At 50.9% G+C, this 23,804-nt stretch overlaps 1 protein-coding gene across 1 annotated transcript; it reads left to right on the top strand.

Annotated features, from left to right (window-relative positions):
- The first annotated feature begins 167 nt into the window (after positions 1-167).
- Positions 168-22,894, top strand: LOC134755647 (E3 ubiquitin-protein ligase Topors-like). Its single transcript, XM_063692173.1, has 5 exons — positions 168-542; positions 870-1,077; positions 4,679-4,839; positions 13,862-14,155; positions 20,058-22,894. The coding sequence occupies exons 2-5, from the start codon at positions 877-879 to the stop codon at positions 21,364-21,366; spliced, it is 1,965 nt and encodes a 654-aa protein (XP_063548243.1). The 5' UTR covers positions 168-542; positions 870-876; the 3' UTR covers positions 21,367-22,894.
- The last annotated feature ends 910 nt before the right edge of the window (positions 22,895-23,804 follow it).

Genomic DNA, 23,804 nt, shown 5'->3' with positions numbered 1-23,804 from the left:
TTGATTCAAATGCAAAATTTATTGCTTAAGATTTATATATAACATTTTTATCATTTTAATGTTTTTGTTATTTTGAACGTTAAAAACTTACATGTTTTCACATCGACCTTTTTAAATATTGGCCAATTTGGCCATTTGTTGTCTTCTCTGTGGTGTGGTGACTAGTTTGTCTATGCTTTATGTTTTTAATTTTATTGTAATTTTTATTTCATTTCTCGCAAGTTGCATTGCCTACTTCAGTCTCCACCCGTTTAGTGTTTTCCTTATAAACTATATTTTATGTGTACAGTTGCATATTACGTTTTAAAGTTTAAGGAAAGAAGATTACGTTACGTTAAAAAGTATACTGAGCTGAGCTTGTCGCATCCTCTTCTTCGCCTTTTCAAAAACCTGTCAGATTACGCAGACGCACATTTGCAATGTAGTCTATCATCGTGCGAAAACTTCTACAGGATGATGTAGCAGCTACAAATCTAGTTGAACTATTTCACAAATCGACGGAATAGTCCTGTACCATTTCCTCTGTACGGATCACTTCAGTAGTAAGTACTAAGTATTATTATTACTAAACATACCCAGGACATTTCCCGTGATAATAACTTCTCACCAGTGTCACACGTACGATAACAATTAAAACCGCACAAGTGCGAGTCGGACTCGCCCACCTAGGGTTCCGTACTTTTTAGTATTTGTTGTTATCGCATCATCAGAAATACATCATCTGTGAAGATACAGCCTGGAGACAGATAGACAGTGGAATCTAGGGTCCCGTTTTTACCCTTTGGGTACGGAACCCTAATAAAAATCATCTAGCAGTTGCGTTCTGTTGAATTTGGGATTATTGGTTAACACGAAGTGGGATTTTGCAGGGGCGATATGGACTTGCTGTCTCCGGACGCGGAGAGAAGCGCGGCTACAGGCAGCGTGAAGAGTGAAGACAGCACGCCCCCGCACGAGGGCGGGCGGGGCTCGCCGCCGCCCAACTGCGCCATCTGCCTGGGCACCTGCCGCAACAAGTGCTTCACCGACTCGTGCCTGCACCAGTTCTGCTTCAAATGTCTACTAACATGGAGCAAGGTGAGCACTAGGCCCTAGTCAGTAGTGAGGCTTCGTACTGAGTATACGTTTCAGTGACAAGGCATCTGTCACATCTGTAGAATAAGCAAGAGCATAGCTTACTTCTGCTGCTGCTTCCATTGTTTTCAAGTAGACAAACCAGACTGAAACAAGTTCTTTTGATGCTTCATCACTCATACCAAGAATGACCTACTTGGGATCGGTGGTGTTGCGTGAACTAAAGATAGATATAACTCCGTAATAGATGGATACAGTCTAAGGAAAAAACGTGCATCGAAAATCACGAAAATTTGACTCTCGATCAGATGGCGCCACTAGTTTTGGCCTACTCTCGTATAGAGGGCGTTGACGGTTTCGTTTGTTATTTATAATTTTATCACATATCAGTGAAAGAACATGGGTCAAAATCATATAAAAATAATTAATGCAAATTAAAAAATCATTTATCTATGTTTAAATACATTGTAATGTATTTTTATAAATCTTCATTTTTAGTTTTAAACTATGTCGATAGATGGCAGTAAATTTACTGTGGTTACAAAATTTACTATGACAGTACCGCTCTATCTTATTATATCCTCTTTGCGTGAACTAATCTAGCGAAATCGCATCTGTGAGGCCCTTTTCTTTCACTGTGCCCAAAGGGGCCTCGTGCGAGGCTCCTCTTGGGGCGCTAGGCCGTGTGCGACGGCCCACTTCGCCCACGCCTCTTGCTACGCCACTGCTTGGGATTGTAAATCTTGAGTTGGAAATTTCAGAATCAAATTTCCATGTGAACTTCTCACCCAGGGTTTCTTAAAGTGGGGTCCACGGACTCCTTAGGGGTCCCTAGCATGTTTATCAGGGGTCCACAGGTCAGTTACCTACTTTAAACATACTTGTTAGAAAATTTTGTAGTAAACTTGACGAGAACTAAGTGTAATAAAACTTATAATAAAAGTAAATTTTAAAATATAAATAAGGGTTTTTATTATTTTTCTAAAATATTTTTTCACGGGGGTCCGTGGCATTATTTAAATCGTGAAAATGATCCGTAACTGCAAAATGTTTAAGAAACCCTGTTCTAACCCCAGAGTGGAAACAGGATTGAATTTTTTCAACTTTGTATAATATAATAATAAAATAAAATAAACTAATAAGCCAAACTTCAACACCATAACCGGCACTCTTTTCCACTGTGTTTATAATAGCCCCTACGCCTGTTGGAACTGATTTACGGGTATCTATTTGTACCCGTGAATGGGTTCTAGCAGGTGTATTACATAACAGAAAACTTCTCCAAAGGGCCTCTACGTGTTGGATCTGTATCCCCACGCACGCCTATCAAATGACCGGGATGTGTATACCCGTGAGTTTATATGAGATACAAATAAAATAATATAATATCATAGATGAAATCAAAGATTCTTTCATCCTTGCAAACACGCAGTTACATCAGACAGTATATGCTAGCAACATAACAGATGGCTGGCCTAAAGGTTATCAACCTCACTATCATGGTGGAATGCGTCAATCCTGACGGAATTGAAAATCCAGTGTCCAGTGTCGTTTACCAGCCATTTGCCTCCAGCGGATCCTTAGCTACTTTGGACACGTGGCCAGACGGGAGCCGGACAACCTTGAAAAGCGCATTATGGTTGGCATGGTGGATGAAGGACGGGGTTGTGGACATCCACCAACCCGCTGGGTAGACACTGAAGAAGGCCTGCAAGGGAACCACACATGCGCATATTATCAGGAAGGCGGAAAATCGTGCAGAATGGACAGCCTTGGTGCACAAAATAACGACCTAGTGTGGTCGCGACCCTCAGCCATGTGGAACCGAGGAAGAAGATCGTGGTGGAAAGAAAACATCCATGAATCACAATCTGATGAATTATAGCTTTTTAAACTATCACGCTGGCAGGCGCTCGCGGTACCGCGGGGGATTTTCCCTCGCCGTTGTGCGCTGCGTGGAGGAAATCCTCCTTGGTGATGTGCGCTGCGCTCCACCAGTTTTTGCAGGCCTTAACTAGCCATGTCAGTGTGGGTCAAATCTTGAAAGCTAAATTTTACCCATTTCCCGATTTCCGTATGAGCTAAAATTTTGCATAAATATGTAAGTCGGGTGACAATATTATGGTACAGTCGCCATCAGATATATCGGAGCGGCCAGGGTGCTCACAAATATCTGAACGTGCCTATATTGTCAAGGTGTTCAGATATTTTTAAGCACCTTGGCCTCGCAATATATCTGATGGTGCCTGAACCATCAGTCTGATCTTATGATGGAGACAGGTGGCCATAGGAACTCTGTGACGAAACAACACAACCTAAACAAGTTTCTAGTTAAAACCTGTTGTGTAACCAATAAATCATTTTTCATTTTCATTAAACAAGACAATGGGGGTAGACCGTGATTACCTTTTGTATTATTTGTGAGCTCCCGATATTTCGACGCAGTTACATGCATCATGTTCACGGGTGACTGAAGATAGCGGGTGAGTGTCAAAGTTGTGTAGACAGCGCTCTGTCTACCCTCATTCTTGCGCGTCGGCTGCGTTCACTTTCAACGTTACCAAATAATACAAAAGGTAATCACGGTCTATATCCCGGTCAATATAAGTCTAGTGAAACTAACCGTGAATCATTCAAAACTCTAATGGGGGTAGGTTTGGACATTTGGGTACAAAGTGGGGTAGTTGTGAAAAGTCAGTCTGTCAACGCGAACCTGACCCATGCCAGTGCCTGGACCCCTAAAACTGTGAGTTATATTAGGGTTTTTTGAATTGTTTTGATGAGTGCCTGTGGTAAGAAAAGTAGTCAACGATAAAAGCTTGTACCAAAAATGAAATTCTTGCCAAAAACTTATTAAAGATATATCTTTAATACATCTTTGATTTATCTTTTTTAGTCCTGTCCTGTAGGACAGGAGAATGATTTAGTCACCTTTCATCTTCCTACAATACTTGCAATTTCCAAAAAAAAAGAAAGAATTTGATACTATTTGTAGGACTGACAGTTAACCTATGTTGGCGCCATTTAAATGCTGATTCATGATTTCGCAATGCTGCGCAATTTAAATTATTTGAGATACAGATAATTTACATAATTATCTACTATATATTACAGTTCGAATCTTCCTGCCTTGGCTGTAAGGTCAATATTTGAATGGCTTTTTGGCTCTATTCTTGGTGATTATTATTTCTATCAAAGTACTGAAATCACTGTAGGTATGCTATGAAAATATTAAGAAGTTCCCTGTATTTCTTCAGGATGCCAACACCAGAGCATGATGACAATGGGACACAAATAAAAAATACATATATTAATAAGCAATAGGGTATTCTTCTACTAGTGGAATCAGTTTCTTTTTTAAAACTCAAAACGATTTGCTAATATGGAATTTGTATGAAACATTACACAATGACAACTGTGTTTAGGGTTCTGTACCCAAAGGGTACGGAACCGGGACAAAACGGGACCCTATTACTAAGACTCCGCTGTCCGTCAGTCTGTCTGACCAAAACCCTCTTATGTGGTATAGGCTTCTTCCAGAGTTTTCCACCTCTCTCGATCTTATACAAATACACCAATTTAAAAAAAAATTGCATTGTTTTAGGTAAAGGCGGAATGCCCGCTTTGCAAACAGAACTTCAAATCAATAATACACAACGTGCGCTCCAACCACCAGTATGAGGAGTATATGGTAGAGCAGCGAGTGGAAACCATACCGGACCCTGCGGTGGATCTTAGCAATGCCACCAGGAGGTTCCGTTACAGGTAACATATGTCGTTTTGCTAGTTTCCTCCTACGGATGGCACTTTAGGGAAGGGACCCGGGGTTCATTTGTTTGACATAATTATTTAAAGTCATAATGTAACGATTGTCAGATTATCATTAGTCATAATTCTGAAACCGTTAACTTTTCAGGATTTTCCTAAGGTATAGATAGGTTAGGTTAGGTTTGTTTTATGGCAATCCTGAAAAGTTACGCGTTTCTGAGAAAAACAAAATTATGACTAACGAAAATGTAGACAAACAATACTAATGAACAAGTTTGGGAACAAATCGAATTGTTTTATTAAATATTTTGATTTGTGTTTTTTTAAGTAGTCACACTACTATTAAAATATTTAATAAAATAATTTGATTTTTTCCCAAACTTGTTCATAGATGGCAGCACCAGTCTCTCTTGCTACAACGTAAATCCGTAAGCAGTGTTGGCCGTAATTGTTAATTTTAATTAACCATTGATCAATTTTATTAACCATTAGTTCCGCCATTAACCAATTGCATTAAAGTTAATTCGGATTAAAGTTAATTCGGATTAAATTTTTGAGACGTTAATGGCCATTGAAGTTAATTCGGATTAACTTTAATTCGGATTAACTTCAATGGGCATGAAAGTCAAATAATTAATCCGAATTACTCTCAATTTGGATTAACGTCTAATAAAATTACATTCGTGATATTTTAAAATGAGAGAGCAAAATGACCCTGACTGAACCCTGGCAGTAGTAGCAGTACCTACCTACTACCTAGTAGAATTCTGGTTTGGTGCAACACAGACATACGCGGTTTTGGTCATTTAAATCGTCTTGATGAGCACTTCGGAGAGCCGTACCCATGATAGAGCTGATGCTGAACCCTGGCAGTACCTAATGGATCTAAGGTTTGGTGCAACATAGGCACAGGCTGTTTTAGTCATCCGACTCGTCTTGATGAGCACTTCGGAGAGCCATACCCATGATAGAGCTGATGCTGAACCCTGGCAGTACCTAATGGATCTAAGGTTTGGTGCAACATAGGCACACGCTGTTTTAGTCATCCGACTCGTCTTGATGAGCACTTATGAGAGCAGTACCCATAATGGAGCTGATGCTGAACCCTGGCAGTACCTAGCGGAACTAAGGTTTGGTGCAACGTAGGCACACGCTGTTTTAGTCATCCGACTCGTCTTGATGAGCACTTAGGAGAGCAGTACCCATGATAGAGCTGATGCTGAACCCTGGCAGTACCTAGTGGATCTAAGGTTTGGTGCATCATAGGGACACGCTGTTTTAGTCACCCGACTCGTCTTGATAAGCACTTAGGAGAGCGGTACCCATGATAGAGCTGATGCTGAACCCTGGCAGTACCTAGTGGATCTAAGGTTTGGTGCAATATAGGCACACGCTGTTTTAGTCACCCGACTCGTCTTGATGAGCACTTAGGAGAGCGGTACCCATGATAGAGCTGATGCTGAACCCTGGCAGTACCTAGTGGATCTAAGGTTTGGTGCAACATAGGCACACGCTGTTTTAGTCACCCGACTCGTCTTGATGAGCACTTAGGAGAGCAGTACCCATGATAGAGCTGATGCTGAACCCTGGCAGTACCTAGTGGATCTAAGGTTTGGTGCAACATAGGCACACGCTGTTTTAGTCACCCAACTCGTCTTGATGAGCACTTAGGAGAGCAGTACCCATGATAGAGCAGTACCCATGATAGAGCTGATGCTGAACCCTGGCAGTACCTAGTGGATCTAAGGTTTGGTGCAACATAGGCACACGCTGTTTTAGTCACCCGACTCGTCTTGATGAGCACTTAGGAGAGCAGTACCCATAATGGAGCTGATGCTGAACCCTGGCAGTACCTCGCGGAACTAAGGTTTGGTGCAACATAGGCACACGCTGTTTTAGTCATCCGATTCGTCTTGATGAGCACTTAGGAGAGCAGTACCCATGATAGAGCTGATGCTGAACCCTGGAACTACCTAGTGGATCTAAGGTTTGGTGCAACATAGGCACACGCTGTTTTAGTCACCTGACTCGTCTTGATGAGCACTTAGGAGAGCAGTACCCATAATGGAGCTGATGCTGAACCCTGGCAGTACCTAGCGGAACTAAGGTTTGGTGCAACATAGGCACACGCTGTTTTAGTCATCCGACTCGTCTTGATGAGCACTTAGGAGTGCAGTACCCATGATAGAGCTGATGCTGAACCCTGGCAGTACCTAATGGATCTAAGGTTTGGTGCAACATAGGCACACGCTGTTTTAGTCATCCGACTCGTCTTGATGAGCACTTAGGAGAGCAGTACCCATGATAGAGCTGATGCTGAACCCTGGCAGTACCTAATGGATCTAAGGTTTGGTGCAACATAGGCACACGCTGTTTTAGTCATCCGACTCGTCTTGATGAGCACTTATGAGAGCAGTACCCATAATGGAGCTGATGCTGAACCCTGGCAGTACCTAGCGGAACTAAGGTTTGGTGCAACGTAGGCACACGCTGTTTTAGTCATCCGACTCGTCTTGATGAGCACTTAGGAGAGCAGTACCCATGATAGAGCTGATGCTGAACCCTGGCAGTACCTAGTGGATCTAAGGTTTGGTGCAATATAGGCACACGCTGTTTTAGTCACCCGACTCGTCTTGATGAGCACTTAGGAGAGCAGTACTCATAATGTAGCTGATGCTGAACCCTGGCAGTACCTAGCGGAACTAAGGTTTGGTGCAACATAGGCACACGCTGTTTTAGTCATCCGACTCGTCTTGATGAGCACTTGGAAGAGCAGTACCCAAGATAGAGCTGATGCTGGACCCTGGCAGTACCTAATGGATCTAAGGTTTGGTGCAACATAGGCACACGCTGTTTTAGTCATCCGACTCGTCTTGATGAGCACTTAGGAGAGCAGTACCCATGATAGAGCTGATGCTGAACCCTGGCAGTACCTAATGGATCTAAGGTTTGGTGCGACATAGGCACACGCTGTTTTAGTCATCCGACTCGTCTTGATGAGCACTTATGAGAGCAGTACCCATAATGGAGCTGATGCTGAACCCTGGCAGTACCTAGCGGAACTAAGGTTTGGTGCAACGTAGGCACACGCTGTTTTAGTCATCCGACTCGTCTTGATGAGCACTTAGGAGAGCAGTACCCATGATAGAGCTGATGCTGAACCCTGGCAGTACCTAATGGATCTAAGGTTTGGTGCAACATAGGCACACGCTGTTTTAGTCATCCGACTCGTCTTGATGAGCACTTATGAGAGCAGTACCCATAATGGAGCTGATGCTGAACCCTGGCAGTACCTAGCGGAACTAAGGTTTGGTGCAACGTAGGCACACGCTGTTTTAGTCATCCGACTCGTCTTGATGAGCACTTAGGAGAGCAGTACCCATGATAGAGCTGATGCTGAACCCTGGCAGTACCTAGTGGATCTAAGGTTTGGTGCATCATAGGGACACGCTGTTTTAGTCACCCGACTCGTCTTGATAAGCACTTAGGAGAGCGGTACCCATGATAGAGCTGATGCTGAACCCTGGCAGTACCTAGTGGATCTAGGGTTTGGTGCAACATAGGCACACGCTGTTTTAGTCACCCGACTCGTCTTGATGAGCACTTAGGAGAGCAGTACCCATAATGGAGCTGATGCTGAACCCTGGCAGTACATAGTGGAACTAAGGTTTGGTGCAACATAGGCACGCGCTGTTTTGGTCATCCGACTCGTCTTGATGAGCACTTAGGAGAGCAGTACCCATGATAGAGCTGATGCTGAACCCTGGCAATACCTAGTGGATCTAAGGTTTGGTGCAACATAGGCACGCGCTGTTTAGGTCATCCGACTCGTCTTGATGAGCACTTAGAAGAGCAGTACCCATGATAGAGCTGATGCTGAACCCTGGCAGTACCTAGTGGGTCTAAGGTTTGGTGCAACATAGGCACACGCTGTTTTAGTCATCCGACTCGTCTTGATGAGCACTTAGGAGAGCAGTACCCATGATAGAGCTGATGCTGAACCCTGGCAGTACCTAATGGATCTAAGGTTTGGTGCAACATAGGCACACGCTGTTTTAGTCATCCGACTCGTCTTGATGAGCACTTAGGAGAGCAGTACCCATGATAGAGCTGATGCTGAACCCTGGCAGTACCTAATGGATCTAAGGTTTGGTGCGACATAGGCACACGCTGTTTTAGTCATCCGACTCGTCTTGATGAGCACTTATGAGAGCAGTACCCATAATGGAGCTGATGCTGAACCCTGGAAGTACCTAGCGGAACTAAGGTTTGGTGCAACGTAGGCACACGCTGTTTTAGTCATCCGACTCGTCTTGATGAGCACTTAGGAGAGCAGTACCCATGATAGAGCTGATGCTGAACCCTGGCAGTACATAGTGGAACTAAGGTTTGGTGCAACATAGGCACGCGCTGTTTTGGTCATCCGACTCGTCTTGATGAGCACTTAGGAGAGCTGTACCCATGATAGAGCTGATGCTGAACCCTGGCAATACCTAGTGGATCTAAGGTAGGTGGTAAGGCTCTATCATGGGTACCGCTCTCCTAAGTGCTCATCAAGACGAGTCGGGTGACTAAAACAGCGTGTGCCTATGTTGCACCAAACCTTAGATCCACTAGGTACTGCCAGGGTTCAGCATCAGCTCTATCATGGGTACTGCTCTTCTAAGTGCTCATCAAGACGAGTCGGATGACCTAAACAGCGCGTGCCTATGTTGCACCAAACCTTAGATCCACTATGTACTGCCAGGGTTCAGCATCAGCTCCATTATGGGTACTGCTCTCCTAAGTGCTCATCAAGACGAGTCGGGTGACTAAAACAGCGTGTGCCTATGTTGCACCAAACCTTAGTTCCGCTAGGTACTGCCAGGGTTCAGCATCAGCTCCATTATGGGTACTGCTCTCCTAAGTGCTCATCAAGACGAGTCGGATGACTAAAACAGCGTGTGCCTATGTTGCACCAAACCCTGGATCCACTAGGTACTGCCAGGGTTCAGCATCAGCTCTATCATGGGTACTGCACTCCTAAGTGCTCATCAAGACGAGTCGGATGACTAAAACAGCGTGTGCCTATGTTGCACCAAACCCTAGATCCACTAGGTACTGCCAGGGTTCAGCATCAGCTCTATCATGGGTACTGCTCTACTAAGTGCTCATCAAGACGAGTCGGGTGACTAAAACAGCGTGTGCCTATGTTGCACCAAACCTTAGATCCACTAGGTACTGCCAGGGTTCAGCATCAGCTCTATCATGGGTACTGCTCTCCTAAGTGCTCATCAAGACGAGTCGGATGACTAAAACAGCGTGTGCCTATGTTGCACCAAACCTTAGACCCACTAGGTACTGCCAGGGTTCAGCATCAGCTCTATCATGGGTACTGCTCTTCTAAGTGCTCATCAAGACGAGTCGGATGACTAAAACAGCGTGTGCCTATGTTGCACTAATCCTTAGTTCCGCTAGGTACTGCCAGGGTTCAGCATCAGCTCTATTATGGGTACTGCTCTCCTAAGTGCTCATCAAGACGAGTCGGGTGACTAAAACAGCGTGTGCCTATGTTGCACCAAACCTTAGATCCACTAGGTAGTGCCAGGGTTCAGCATCAGCTCTATCATGGGTACTGCTCTCCTAAGTGCTCATCAAGACGAGTCGGATGACTAAAACAGCGTGTGCCTATGTTGCACCAAACCTTAGTTCCACTAGGTACTGCCAGGGTTCAGCATCAGCTCCATTATGGGTACTGCTCTCCTAAGTGCTCATCAAGACGAGTCGGGTGACTAAAACAGCGTGTGCCTATGTTGTACCAAACCTTAGATCCACTAGGTACTGCCAGGGTTCAGCATCAGCTCTATCATGGGTACTGCTCTCCTAAGTGCTCATCAAGACGAGTCGGATGACTAAAACAGCGTGTGCCTATGTTGCACCAAACCCTGGATCCACTAGGTACTGCCAGGGTTCAGCATCAGCTCTATCATGGGTACTGCACTCCTAAGTGCTCATCAAGACGAGTCGGATGACTAAAACAGCGTGTGCCTATGTTGCACCAAACCCTAGATCCACTAGGTACTGCCAGGGTTCAGCATCAGCTCTATCATGGTTACTGCTCTTCTAAGTGCTCCTCAAGACGAGTCGGATGACCAAAACAGCGCGTGCCTATGTTGCACCAAACCTTACTTCCACTATGTACTGCCAGGGTTCAGCATCAGCTCTATCATGGGTACCGCTCTACCAAGTGCTCATCAAGACGAGTCAGATGACCAAAACAGCGCGTGCCTATGTTGCACCAAACCTTAGATCCACTAGGTACTGCCAGGGTTCAGCATCAGCTCTATCGTGGGTACCGCTCTCCTAAGTGCTCATCAAGACGAGTCAGATGACCAAAACAGCGCGTGCCTATGTTGCACCAAACCTTAGATCCACTAGGTACTGCCAGGGTGCAGCATCAGCTCTATCATGGGTACTGCTCTCCTAAGTGCTCATCAAGACGAGTCGGACGACCTATACAGCGCGTGCCTATGTTGCACCAAACCTTAGATCCACTAGGTACTGCCAGGGTTCAGCATCAGCTCTATCATGGGTACCGCTCTACTAAGTGCTCATCAAGACGAGTCGGGTGACTAAAACAGCGTGTGCCTATGTTGCACCAAACCTTAGATCCACTAGGTACTGCCAGGGTTCAGCATCAGCTCTATCATGGGTACTGCTCTCCTAAGTGCTCATCAAGACGAGTCGGATGACTAAAACAGCGTGTGCCTATGTTGCACCAAACCTTAGACCCACTAGGTACTGCCAGGGTTCAGCATCAGCTCTATCATGGGTACTGCTCTTCTAAGTGCTCATCAAGACGAGTCAGATGACCGAAACAGCGCGTGCCTATGTTGCACCAAACCTTAGATCCACTAGGTACTGCCAGGGTTCAGCATCAGCTCTATCATGGGTACCGCTCTCCTAAGTGCTCATCAAGACGAGTCGGGTGACTAAAACAGCGTGTGCCTATGTTGCACCAAACCTTAGATCCTCTAGGTACTGCCAGGGTTCAGCATCAGCTCTATCATGGGTACTGCTCTCCTAAGTGCTCATCAAGACGAGTCGGATGACTAAAACAGCGTGTGCCTATGTTGCACCAAACCTTAGATCCACTAGGTAGTGCCAGGGTTCAGCATCAGCTCTATCATGGGTACTGCTCTCCTAAGTGCTCATCAAGACGAGTCGGGTGACTAAAACAGCGTGTGCCTATGTTGCACCAAACCTTAGATCCACTAGGTACTGCCAGGGTTCAGCATCAGCTCTATCATGGGTACCGCTCTCCTAAGTGCTCATCAAGACGAGTCGGGTGACTAAAACAGCGTGTGCCTATGTTGCACCAAACCTTAGATCCACTAGGTACTGCCAGGGTTCAGCATCAGCTCTATCATGGGTACTGCTCTCCTAAGTGCTCATCAAGACGAGTCGGGTGACTAAAACAGCGTGTGCCTATGTTGCACCAAACCTTAGATCCACTAGGTACTGCCAGGGTTCAGCATCAGCTCCATTATGGGTACTGCTCTCCTAAGTGCTCATCAAGACGAGTCGGGTGACTAAAACAGCGTGTGCCTATGTTGCACCAAACCTTAGATCCACTAGGTACTGCTAGGGTTCAGCATCAGCTCTATCATGGGTACCGCTCTCCTAAGTGCTCATCAAGACGAGTCGGGTGACTAAAACAGCGTGTGCCTATGTTGCACCAAACCTTAGATCCACTAGGTAGTGCCAGGGTTCAGCATCAGCTCTATCATGGGTACTGCTCTCCTAAGTGCTCATCAAGACGAGTCGGATGACTAAAACAGCGTGTGCCTATGTTGCACCAAACCTTAGTTCCGCTAGGTACTGCCAGGGTTCAGCATCACCTCCATTATGGGTACTGCTCTCCTAAGTGCTCATCAAGACGAGTCGGGTGACTAAAACAGCGTGTGCCTATGTTGCACCAAACCTTAGATCCATTAGGTACTGCCAGGGTTCAGCATCAGCTCTATCATGGGTATGGCTCTCCGAAGTGCTCATCAAGACGAGTCGGATGACTAAAACAGCGTGTGCCTATGTTGCACCAAACCTTAGATCCATTAGGTACTGCCAGGGTTCAGCATCAGCTCTATCGTGGGTACGGCTCTCCGAAGTGCTCATCAAGACGATTTAAATGACCAAAACCGCGTATGTCTGTGTTGCACCAAACCAGAATTCTACTAGGTAGTAGGTAGGTACTGCTACTACTGCCAGGGTTCAGTCAGGGTCATTTTGCTGTCTCATTTTAAAATATCACGAATGTAATTTTATTAGACGTTGATGCAATTGAGAGTAATTCTAATAATTTTTTTGAAACTTTAATGGCCATTGAAGTTAATCCGAATTAAAGTTAATCCGAATTAACTTCAATGGCCATTAACGTCTCAAAAATTTAATCCGAATTAACTTTAATCCGAATTAACTTTAATCCGAATTAAATGGCTAATGGTTAATGGCCATTAACCTTTTTAATTGTTAATTTTTAATGGTTAATGGCATTAGCGTTCGGCCAACACTGTCCGTAAGGAGTTCGTTTAGGAGGTGCAAGCGCGCACCCCTTGCCCTTAGAGCTGGTCAAAGACGACTAGTGTTACAACTTTTTGAATAAACGTCTTTTATTATTATTAGTCTTACTAAGATGGCATATAGTCGAGAATCGAGAGCCGTTCGGACGGGCACCGCCGTGGCGGGGTGGCCTAGGGGTTCATGGCGTTAGCCGCGATAGCTAAAGACGCCGGTTCGAATCCGGCCTTCACCACTGGAGGGCTTCGTCACTTTTTCTTTAATATATGACATCTATTACAGTTTTTAAACAATACGAATGTAAATAATTAATAATAATGTAATGTCATAATTGACTCAAAACATGATAGGAAACAATAGAGATCCGAAGGGACCGTTTGTTTGACTTTTCTGCCTCCTGCCGACTCTCTAAGATTTGTAACATTTGGAAGTAGAGGGGTTAAGTTAATGAACGTGTTTACAGGACGACGCTAACGCTGCCGCGGCGCGACACGCTCGCCATCCAGCACCTGCTGATGCACTACCCGATGATGGCGGGCGTGCTGCCGCCGCCCTCGCCCTCGTCGGCGGCGCACGTGCACGCGCACGCGCACGCGCACGTGCACGCGCACGCCGGCCCCGTGCCCGGCCCGCCGCCGCGCCGCCGCCGCCGCTCGCCCAACTCCTTCCGCCGCACCGTGTACCGCCACAACCTGTGGGCGCGCCCGCTGCCGGACTTCACGGGCCGGTACAGGGACTGCTCGCCGGAGTTCTACAGGTACCACGCTCGCCCAACTCCTTCCGCCGCACCGTGTACCGCCACAACCTGTGGGCGCGCCCGCTGCCGGACTTCACGGGCCGGTACAGGGACTGCTCGCCGGAGTTCTACAGGTACCACGCTCGCCCAACTCCTTCCGCCGCACCGTGTACCGCCACAACCTGTGGGCGCGCCCGCTGCCGGACTTCACGGGCCGGTACAGGGACTGCTCGCCGGAGTTCTACAGGTACCACGCTCGCCCAACTCCTTCCGCCGCACCGTGTACCGCCACAACCTGTGGGCGCGCCCGCTGCCGGACTTCACGGGCCGGTACAGGGACTGCTCGCCGGAGTTCTACAGGTACCACGCTCGCCCAACTCCTTCCGCCGCACCGTGTACCGCCACAACCTGTGGGCGCGCCCGCTGCCGGACTTCACGGGCCGGTACAGGGACTGCTCGCCGGAGTTCTACAGGTACCACGCTCGCCCAACTCCTTCCGCCGCACCGTGTACCGCCACAACCTGTGGGCGCGCCCGCTGCCGGACTTCACGGGCCGGTACAGGGACTGCTCGCCGGAGTTCTACAGGTACCACGCTCGCCCAACTCCTTCCGCCGCACCGTGTACCGCCACAACCTGTGGGCGCGCCCGCTGCCGGACTTCACGGGCCGGTACAGGGACTGCTCGCCGGAGTTCTACAGGTACCACGCTCGCCCAACTCCTTCCGCCGCACCGTGTACCGCCACAACCTGTGGGCGCGCCCGCTGCCGGACTTCACGGGCCGGTACAGGGACTGCTCGCCGGAGTTCTACAGGTACCACGCTCGCCCAACTCCTTCCGCCGCACCGTGTACCGCCACAACCTGTGGGCGCGCCCGCTGCCGGACTTCACGGGCCGGTACAGGGACTGCTCGCCGGAGTTCTACAGGTACCACGCTCGCCCAACTCCTTCCGCCGCACCGTGTACCGCCACAACCTGTGGGCGCGCCCGCTGCCGGACTTCACGGGCCGGTACAGGGACTGCTCGCCGGAGTTCTACAGGTACCACGCTCGCCCAACTCCTTCCGCCGCACCGTGTACCGCCACAACCTGTGGGCGCGCCCGCTGCCGGACTTCACGGGCCGGTACAGGGACTGCTCGCCGGAGTTCTACAGGTACCACGCTCGCCCAACTCCTTCCGCCGCACCGTGTACCGCCACAACCTGTGGGCGCGCCCGCTGCCGGACTTCACGGGCCGGTACAGGGACTGCTCGCCGGAGTTCTACAGGTACCACGCTCGCCCAACTCCTTCCGCCGCACCGTGTACCGCCACAACCTGTGGGGACGCCCGCTGCCGGACTTCACGGGCCGGTACAGGGACTGCTCGCCGGAGTTCTACAGGTACCACGCTCGCCCAACTCCTTCCGCCGCACCGTGTACCGCCACAACCTGTGGGCGCGCCCGCTGCCGGACTTCACGGGCCGGTACAGGGACTGCTCGCCGGAGTTCTACAGGTACCACGCTCGCCCAACTCCTTCCGCCGCACCGTGTACCGCCACAACCTGTGGGCGCGCCCGCTGCCGGACTTCACGGGCCGGTACAGGGACTGCTCGCCGGAGTTCTACAGGTACCACGCTCGCCCAACTCCTTCCGCCGCACCGTGTACCGCCACAACCTGTGGGGACGCCCGCTGCCGGACTTCACGGGCCGGTACAGGGACTGCTCGCCGGAGTTCTACAGGTACCACGCTCGCCCAACTCCTTCCGCCGCACCGTGTACCGCCACAACCTGTGGGCGCGCCCGCTGCCGGACTTCACGGGCCGGTACAGGGACTGCTCGCCGGAGTTCTACAGGTACCACGCTCGCCCAACTCCTTCCGCCGCACCGTGTACCGCCACAACCTGTGGGCGCGCCCGCTGCCGGACTTCACGGGCCGGTACAGGGACTGCTCGCCGGAGTTCTACAGGTACCACGCTCGCCCAACTCCTTCCGCCGCACCGTGTACCGCCACAACCTGTGGGCGCGCCCGCTGCCGGACTTCACGGGCCGGTACAGGGACTGCTCGCCGGAGTTCTACAGGTACCACGCTCGCCCAACTCCTTCCGCCGCACCGTGTACCGCCACAACCTGTGGGCGCGCCCGCTGCCGGACTTCACGGGCCGGTACAGGGACTGCTCGCCGGAGTTCTACAGGTACCACGCTCGCCCAACTCCTTCCGCCGCACCGTGTACCGCCACAACCTGTGGGCGCGCCCGCTGCCGGACTTCACGGGCCGGTACAGGGACTGCTCGCCGGAGTTCTACAGGTACCACGCTCGCCCAACTCCTTCCGCCGCACCGTGTACCGCCACAACCTGTGGGCGCGCCCGCTGCCGGACTTCACGGGCCGGTACAGGGACTGCTCGCCGGAGTTCTACAGGTACCACGCTCGCCCAACTCCTTCCGCCGCACCGTGTACCGCCACAACCTGTGGGCGCGCCCGCTGCCGGACTTCACGGGCCGGTACAGGGACTGCTCGCCGGAGTTCTACAGGTACCACGCTCGCCCAACTCCTTCCGCCGCACCGTGTACCGCCACAACCTGTGGGCGCGCCCGCTGCCGGACTTCACGGGCCGGTACAGGGACTGCTCGCCGGAGTTCTACAGGTACCACGCTCGCCCAACTCCTTCCGCCGCACCGTGTACCGCCACAACCTGTGGGCGCGCCCGCTGCCGGACTTCACGGGCCGGTACAGGGACTGCTCGCCGGAGTTCTACAGGTACCACGCTCGCCCAACTCCTTCCGCCGCACCGTGTACCGCCACAACCTGTGGGCGCGCCCGCTGCCGGACTTCACGGGCCGGTACAGGGACTGCTCGCCGGAGTTCTACAGGTACCACGCTCGCCCAACTCCTTCCGCCGCACCGTGTACCGCCACAACCTGTGGGCGCGCCCGCTGCCGGACTTCACGGGCCGGTACAGGGACTGCTCGCCGGAGTTCTACAGGTACCACGCTCGCCCAACTCCTTCCGCCGCACCGTGTACCGCCACAACCTGTGGGCGCGCCCGCTGCCGGACTTCACGGGCCGGTACAGGGACTGCTCGCCGGAGTTCTACAGGTACCACGCTCGCCCAACTCCTTCCGCCGCACCGTGTACCGCCACAACCTGTGGGCGCGCCCGCTGCCGGACTTCACGGGCCGGTACAGGGACTGCTCGCCGGAGTTCTACAGGTACCACGCTCGCCCAACTCCTTCCGCCGCACCGTGTACCGCCACAACCTGTGGGCGCGCCCGCTGCCGGACTTCACGGGCCGGTACAGGGACTGCTCGCCGGAGTTCTACAGGTACCACGCTCGCCCAACTCCTTCCGCCGCACCGTGTACCGCCACAACCTGTGGGCGCGCCCGCTGCCGGACTTCACGGGCCGGTACAGGGACTGCTCGCCGGAGTTCTACAGGTACCACGCTCGCCCAACTCCTTCCGCCGCACCGTGTACCGCCACAACCTGTGGGGACGCCCGCTGCCGGACTTCACGGGCCGGTACAGGGACTGCTCGCCGGAGTTCTACAGGTACCACGCTCGCCCAACTCCTTCCGCCGCACCGTGTACCGCCACAACCTGTGGGCGCGCCCGCTGCCGGACTTCACGGGCCGGTACAGGGACTGCTCGCCGGAGTTCTACAGGTACCACGCTCGCCCAACTCCTTCCGCCGCACCGTGTACCGCCACAACCTGTGGGCGCGCCCGCTGCCGGACTTCACGGGCCGGTACAGGGACTGCTCGCCGGAGTTCTACAGGTACCACGCTCGCCCAACTCCTTCCGCCGCACCGTGTACCGCCACAACCTGTGGGCGCGCCCGCTGCCGGACTTCACGGGCCGGTACAGGGACTGCTCGCCGGAGTTCTACAGGTACCACGCTCGCCCAACTCCTTCCGCCGCACCGTGTACCGCCACAACCTGTGGGCGCGCCCGCTGCCGGACTTCACGGGCCGGTACAGGGACTGCTCGCCGGAGTTCTACAGGTACCACGCTCGCCCAACTCCTTCCGCCGCACCGTGTACCGCCACAACCTGTGGGCGCGCCCGCTGCCGGACTTCACGGGCCGGTACAGGGACTGCTCGCCGGAGTTCTACAGGTACCACGCTCGCCCAACTCCTTCCGCCGCACCGTGTACCGCCACAACCTGTGGGCGCGCCCGCTGCCGGACTTCACGGGCCGGTACAGGGACTGCTCGCCGGAGTTCTACAGGTACCACGCTCGCCCAACTCCTTCCGCCGCACCGTGTACCGCCACAACCTGTGGGCGCGCCCGCTGCCGGACTTCACGGGCCGGTACAGGGACTGCTCGCCGGAGTTCTACAGGTACCACGCTCGCCCAACTCCTTCCGCCGCACCGTGTACCGCCACAACCTGTGGGCGCGCCCGCTGCCGGACTTCACGGGCCGGTACAGGGACTGCTCGCCGGAGTTCTACAGGTACCACGCTCGCCCAACTCCTTCCGCCGCACCGTGTACCGCCACAACCTGTGGGCGCGCCCGCTGCCGGACTTCACGGGCCGGTACAGGGACTGCTCGCCGGAGTTCTACAGGTACCACGCTCGCCCAACTCCTTCCGCCGCACCGTGTACCGCCACAACCTGTGGGCGCGCCCGCTGCCGGACTTCACGGGCCGGTACAGGGACTGCTCGCCGGAGTTCTACAGGTACCACGCTCGCCCAACTCCTTCCGCCGCACCGTGTACCGCCACAACCTGTGGGCGCGCCCGCTGCCGGACTTCACGGGCCGGTACAGGGACTGCTCGCCGGAGTTCTACAGGTACCACGCTCGCCCAACTCCTTCCGCCGCACCGTGTACCGCCACAACCTGTGGGCGCGCCCGCTGCCGGACTTCACGGGCCGGTACAGGGACTGCTCGCCGGAGTTCTACAGGTACCACGCTCGCCCAACTCCTTCCGCCGCACCGTGTACCGCCACAACCTGTGGGCGCGCCCGCTGCCGGACTTCACGGGCCGGTACAGGGACTGCTCGCCGGAGTTCTACAGGTACCACGCTCGCCCAACTCCTTCCGCCGCACCGTGTACCGCCACAACCTGTGGGCGCGCCCGCTGCCGGACTTCACGGGCCGGTACAGGGACTGCTCGCCGGAGTTCTACAGGTACCACCCCATTGGAAATTCTGATTCATTGAAAGAAAGAAAGAAAAGACATTTATTGTAAAGACCTTCTACATTTGCTATGCTTGTCTCGATTTCAGTCTTCCCTGATAAATAATCATTTCCTTCTGTGAACACCTCGGCTGTGGAATCATTTCCTTCTCCGAACGCCCCGGCTGTGGAAGTATGGAACGACCTCCTTGCCGTGGTTTTCTTAAAGGAGTTATTTGTGGGGTTCCTCAAAAAGAGTACAAGTTTCAAAAGAATCGGCACCGCGCATGTGGCACCCCCGGGGTTGCAGGCGTCTATTGATTGTGGGGTCCGAGGGGACCGCTGTCTATGGCGAGCCCCGGGGCATTTTTCGCCACCGATGTAGTATATAAAACTCTGGATGGAAAAATGGATGGACTCGTTGAATGAACAATATGAAAGTCTAGGATGTGGATAATGAATTCACAAACAACAGATAGGTAGGTATAAGTTAAAGGCGGATAATAAATTAGAGGCACATTCTATATCGTAACAAATCATACTTAAGTACATTACAGTGTCGTGTGCATAGTTATTTGACCGTAGTTTGACCTCTGATCGTCTCTGCCTCGTTTGTAAGACTGCCAGACATCAAGAAACCTGATGTTGCCAAACTGAAAAGTCCTCGAATTACAATACAAAAGTAACTATGCTTAAGATAATATATATGTACATAATATTCACCATTCATAAGTGCTCGTCGCTAGGCCTACGCGAATAAAGTATACTTGAACTTGAATGTTAATTCACACTGTGAGAAAACTCATGCATCGATACGAATTGTTTGCAGACGCAACGACTCGCAGATCCACCGCCTGGTGCCGTGGCTGAGCCGCGAGCTGCACTACCTCCTGAACGAGAACGCGGGCCACATCTCGTACGTGATGGCGCGTCTGCTGGAGCTGTTGCCGCAGCACCACATCACCTCCGCGGAGTTCGCCGCCGCCGTGCAGAGGTACTTCGGGGACCGCACCGAGCACTTCCTCCACGAGCTGCACTGCTTCGCCTCCACCCCCTACGACATGGCCGGCTACGACCGCCAGGTGCAGTACACCACCGACACGAGGATATCCACCGTGGTCAACGAGATCTCCAGTACGGATTCCGACTCGGATTCCGATATAGTGATGGTGTCGTCGTCGGCCCCGCACCCGGAGCCCCCGCCCGGCCCCTCCCGGCCTCCGGCTCCCGGCGTAGTCCCCATCGAGACCGTGTCGCACTCCGGCACCGACGACGACGAGGAAGTGGTAGTGGTCGGGTACATCAAGCCGCCGGCGGACCGGACGCCCGAAGTGGTGGACCTGGTCGGGTCGGACAGCGACGTCGTGGTGCAGGAGGCCCCGGAGCCGGAGAGGAACCTCGTGAAGTTGAGTCTGACGCGACGTCGCGTGCCGAGCGACAGCGACAGCAGCTACGTGCCCGAGCCGGAGGAGAGACCCAAGCGGAAGCGACGGGCCCGGTCGGTCTCCACCACGGACTCGGAGCGACTCACTCCCTCCCCGCCCCCCGCCCCGGCCCTGCCCCCGCCCCCGCCCCCGACCCCGCCCCCGCCCACTCCCCCGCCGGAGTGCGACGCGTCGTCGGCCGCCGATCCGTCCTCGTCCTCGGACTCCGAGGACCGGCGTCGCCGCAACCCGAAACGCGCGCGCCGGAAAAGTCGCAAAGGCAAGAAGCGCAGTAAAAAGAGTCCCCCGCGCCACCGCGAGCGTCGCAAGGTCTCGGACCGACCCGAGCACGAGTCCCGCCACGGCCACGGCGTCAAAAGTTCCCGGAGACCGGAGGAGCCCGAGCCGGGGCCCAGTACGAGCCGGGCATCGAGGCTCCGGAGCGTGGTCAATGTCCCGGCCAAATCCAGCGACTCGAGCTCCAGCGGCCCCTCGAACCTCCTCAACCTCCTGAGCAGCGCCATCCTGAACCCGCGCTCGAACGTGCTCGCCTACAACAGCGACGGCGGCTCCGCGCCCGACTCGCGCCGGGCGCTGCAGACGGAGCGCCTGTTGTGGAGGGCGGACTCCTGTTTCAAAACTGAATCTTCGGGGTCCGACCCGGAGGATGATCTGCCCCTTAACCTGTCCGTGCAGCGGTCGCACCCGCTTTAAAGTGGTAAAGTTATACACGTTCCGACTAAGATCGGCAGGAAGGTACCGACTCGGCTCCAGGCCGGAGCTCGTCTACGAACAGAGCGCTTTAACAGCACATAAATGCGTGCAATCTGATTGTGAATCAAATCTGGACTAGATCAAAACCGGATTGTGTGGAACGTGTTAGCGGTGAGGGTTCCTCTCGTGATATTGTGATACATTTATACTAGGCGACGGACGCTCGGGTGCCGTCATTGTACAGTGACCTATTTATGTAGATATTATTTGATCGATTGCTAAGTGCGTTGCGAAGACTGTTTTCGATGCTTTGCGAGATTTTCTTCGATTCTAATGAGACTTTATTTACCTCTTTGAGGCCGCCTTAACCAGGCTTCCTTCACTCGCTCAAGGCCACGCTCTATATGCCTACGCTCGGCGTATCGTCAACGATACAACCGACAGAGGGCCGCCGAACGCAAATAGTTACTACGTAACAGATACATCATTCCCATACTAAAGCGAAAATACCTACGCTATAATAGCCTGCAAAATCTTAATAATAATACCTGCTGCTCAGGACGAGAAGAAATGTACCATAAGTACGCGCACAAAGAGTCGAGACTGCCTTGCTCGCCGTGCGAGTCACGTGCCAACGCGTCATCGTTCAGAATGCGCTAGGGTTGTACTGTTAATTATGTTATTATTGTAATAAAACCAATGTTGCGAATCAACCATATTTTTTATTAGTCAATCAAATATAAAAACAACCTGACTCAAAAAACTCCTTAATTTACGATTTACCTACTTATGTTCAAAGAAATAAATGGTGACAAAATTCATAAAGACAGGTTTAAAACACTACTCACCTTTCTTCGTCTCTCGGAAATGAAAAAAACGACAAATTTTCCTTTGTTTTTTGACTTTTACACCCATCTACTGCACAATAATTACGTGGTTTCGGCATTTCGAAGCGTAGGTGCGGGAAACGTGCGGTGCGAGCGCTCAGGCGGGCGTTCGGCGGCCCTCTGTCGGTTGTATCGTCGACGATACGCCGAGCGGTAGGCATATAGCGCGTGGCCTTGAGCGAGTGAAGGAGGCCTGCTACTACTTACTTTATTCTGTAAATGTTACTCTGTATGATCGTACGAATCGTTGGCAGTAACACAACTATTTTAAAATGCAACATTGGCAACTAATTATTTTAAATTGTATTCTTCTCTATATGAAAATTTATAAGGAAAAGATAGGACTTAATTGGAAATTGAAAAAAAACAGCAGAGATTCCTTGAATGGTTTTAACATTCCATGTAAGTATAATATTTGAATTACGAGTATCAATACATATTCAAGTCCTGTCTTTTCTCTTGGAATAAGTACTTGTGATGTACAAAATGTTACGATGATTGTCCCGCCCGACTTCAGTTTGTATTTATGGAACGTTGTGATACGGGTATTTAATTAGATCGGTAACTGCATTATTACCGTATTATTTATAATCAAAATGGAAGATAAAACTAATGAAATAAATGTACAATAGACAAAATTATTGGACGCCTTTCATTTATCAACTCTACTTACTCAAGTGCTGGGAACCCGCTCGGCTAGTTCTCTGTTCGCAGTCGCTTTCCTCTACAAAGCGGGAAAACGCTGGGATCGGCAACGAGCGTAGCGCTACGAAAACGTTAGCAGTGAATGTGTTAAGTGTTAATCCATTTGTGTTTTAGCACTGATGAAATGCATCCCGTGCATTCAACTTAAGCATGTCAATGTTAAGTTTTTAATGATTTGTTTATTAAACATTACGAGTACATATTAAATACAAAATTAAATAACTAACCTATAAAACTTAAAAACTAAAAATAAATAAAAGTCGCACTACATCGGGCATTTTGCGGGCATGTCACTTCGTATGGTGTGGTATGGTTCACAAATCAATTTTCGAGTTGTCAGAATAAAGTATTTGTACTTAGTATTTGTAATGTGCAAATCCAGATACCTTAGCAATTAGTGGCTTAGGCCTGTACGTTAGTTAGGTATCTATTAGTTTATATCTTATATCCCTTCAATTTTAAATAAAAATAAGACTGAATAATATTAACGACAGTCATAATGACGCATGCCAGATATTTATTTGTTTTTTAGATGGCCACTTAAATGGGCTTATTAGTTGTTACTTCAAAGAGTACACATTAAATATTAATACATGATAACAGGTAACTATGTTACAAATACTAAGTACATGTACTCGTAAGTTAAGATGTTTTTTTGTAAACCTTACCAAATGACTTGCCCGCAAAATGCCCGCTGAAGTGCGACGTATGCTAAAAACTATTCCCCTGCGGCTTGTTGCTGTAGATGCTGGCAGCATTTCCTCACTATCGCAATGCTTACTTTTTGTGCGAACGTGTTAAATTCATCTTTGGAACAGGCAAAATTTTGAATTAGCATACGAAAGG

The sequence above is a fragment of the Cydia strobilella genome, chromosome 3 (assembly GCF_947568885.1).
Source record: "Cydia strobilella chromosome 3, ilCydStro3.1, whole genome shotgun sequence".
Taxonomy (NCBI): Eukaryota; Metazoa; Arthropoda; class Insecta; order Lepidoptera; family Tortricidae; genus Cydia; species Cydia strobilella.
Note: the sequence above shows the minus strand (reverse complement) of the source record. Positions and strands in the feature narration are given on the sequence as shown.

Coding starts and splice junctions, on each gene's coding strand:
- LOC134755647 (XM_063692173.1), top strand. CDS start 877: ATGGACTTGCTGTCTCCGGACGCGGAGAGAAGCGCGGCTACAGGCAGC. Junction 1,078..4,678: donor GTCTACTAACATGGAGCAAG/GTGAGCACTAGG, acceptor GCATTGTTTTAG/GTAAAGGCGGAATGCCCGCT. Junction 14,156..20,057: donor TGCTCGCCGGAGTTCTACAG/GTACCACGCTCG, acceptor AATTGTTTGCAG/ACGCAACGACTCGCAGATCC.